Source organism: Propithecus coquereli, unplaced genomic scaffold (genome assembly GCF_000956105.1).
Source record: "Propithecus coquereli isolate 6110/MARCELLA unplaced genomic scaffold, Pcoq_1.0 Scaffold395, whole genome shotgun sequence".
Classification (NCBI taxonomy): Eukaryota; Metazoa; Chordata; class Mammalia; order Primates; family Indriidae; genus Propithecus; species Propithecus coquereli.
Genome location: NW_012149674.1, coordinates 1,837,153 through 1,838,323, shown reverse-complemented (window position 1 = coordinate 1,838,323; position 1,171 = coordinate 1,837,153). Strand labels below are relative to the sequence as shown.

General features: G+C 28.8%; 1 protein-coding gene across 1 annotated transcript in view; it reads right to left on the bottom strand.

Moving 5' to 3' along the window:
- Positions 1-1,171, bottom strand: part of RPGRIP1L (RPGRIP1-like) — a 121,361-nt gene that overhangs the window by 99,936 nt on the left and 20,254 nt on the right. Inside the window, 1 exon segment of the mRNA XM_012652658.1 lies at positions 244-357. Within this exon segment, the coding sequence (XP_012508112.1) occupies positions 244-357 (114 nt within the window).

Here is a 1,171-nt window from a genome sequence, read left to right as displayed (position 1 = left end):
ATAATTTATAATAAATGTGTTCATCATTTTATGATGACATAGATGTTTATAAAAAGCACAGCAATTATTTCTTTAGTAATTAAGTTATAAATAACAAACACTATATGAAGAGAAATTATACACATTTGTGAATAAAAAGAACAAGCTATAAAAATTACCTTTTACTGTTTGACCATTCCATGTAAAAAAAAAACCTAAACACTATTTCTGAATCCTTTACATCATCATAATAAAATAAATTACTACAATACCTCTTGAAGCTGAATAAATTTTCCTTCCATTACTGAAAGAGCATTGCTTTTTTCCACTAGTTGTTTATGAAGCTTAATCATTTCTACATTTTCCCGAATATTTGACCTTCAGAGTTGTGTTTAAGAAAAAGAGAGACAGAAGTAAAAAAAATATAAGTTAAAAGAAAAAAAGACCTACGGTGTAATCACACTTTTTCAATTAACATTACCTAGAAAATGTTTACACACTTGCACATCAATGAAGTTTTTAGATTATTGTAAATGTAGGACAGATTATTTAAAAACAACTAATAATCATTCTTGAACTTTCATAACCCCGAACTCTCAGAATTTAAAGGGAGCTAGCTCCCAAACTTGATGACTATGTTACCTCTATAGTAATCGATAATATGGATTTAAAATCATTTTATAGTGATTTGATGACTATGTTACCTCTACAATGACTGATAATATGGATTTAAAATCATTTTATAACGTCCTGAAAGACAGTATGAAAACACAGTAGTTTTTAGTATAGCAATGGTTCTGTCACCAAACTTTACATTTATTTTAAAGAGGACTATCATGCTACCTTTCCCTAAATGAAAAATACGCAATACAGCCATTCATCTTGCCACCACTCCCTTGAAGCAAATGGTATCATAAGATTACCATTTATTGGAGTTTCCTCTTACAGTTTTAAACTTTTCAAAATATTTCGAAAAAAAGTGACTTAGCATTTTATACTAATAATGCCCAAAGCTGGCATTTAAATATGTTGCAGATGTGCCTTTAGCTGTAAGAGATCATTTGATGTCCAGAGGGTATATAGAAACCCTATATGCTACAATACTATTTTGTATTTTTCCTACTGAGATTAAAGCAAATGTAGAATTTAACAGGAAGATCTTGTTAAAGGTTAATCACAGATCTAAATGAAT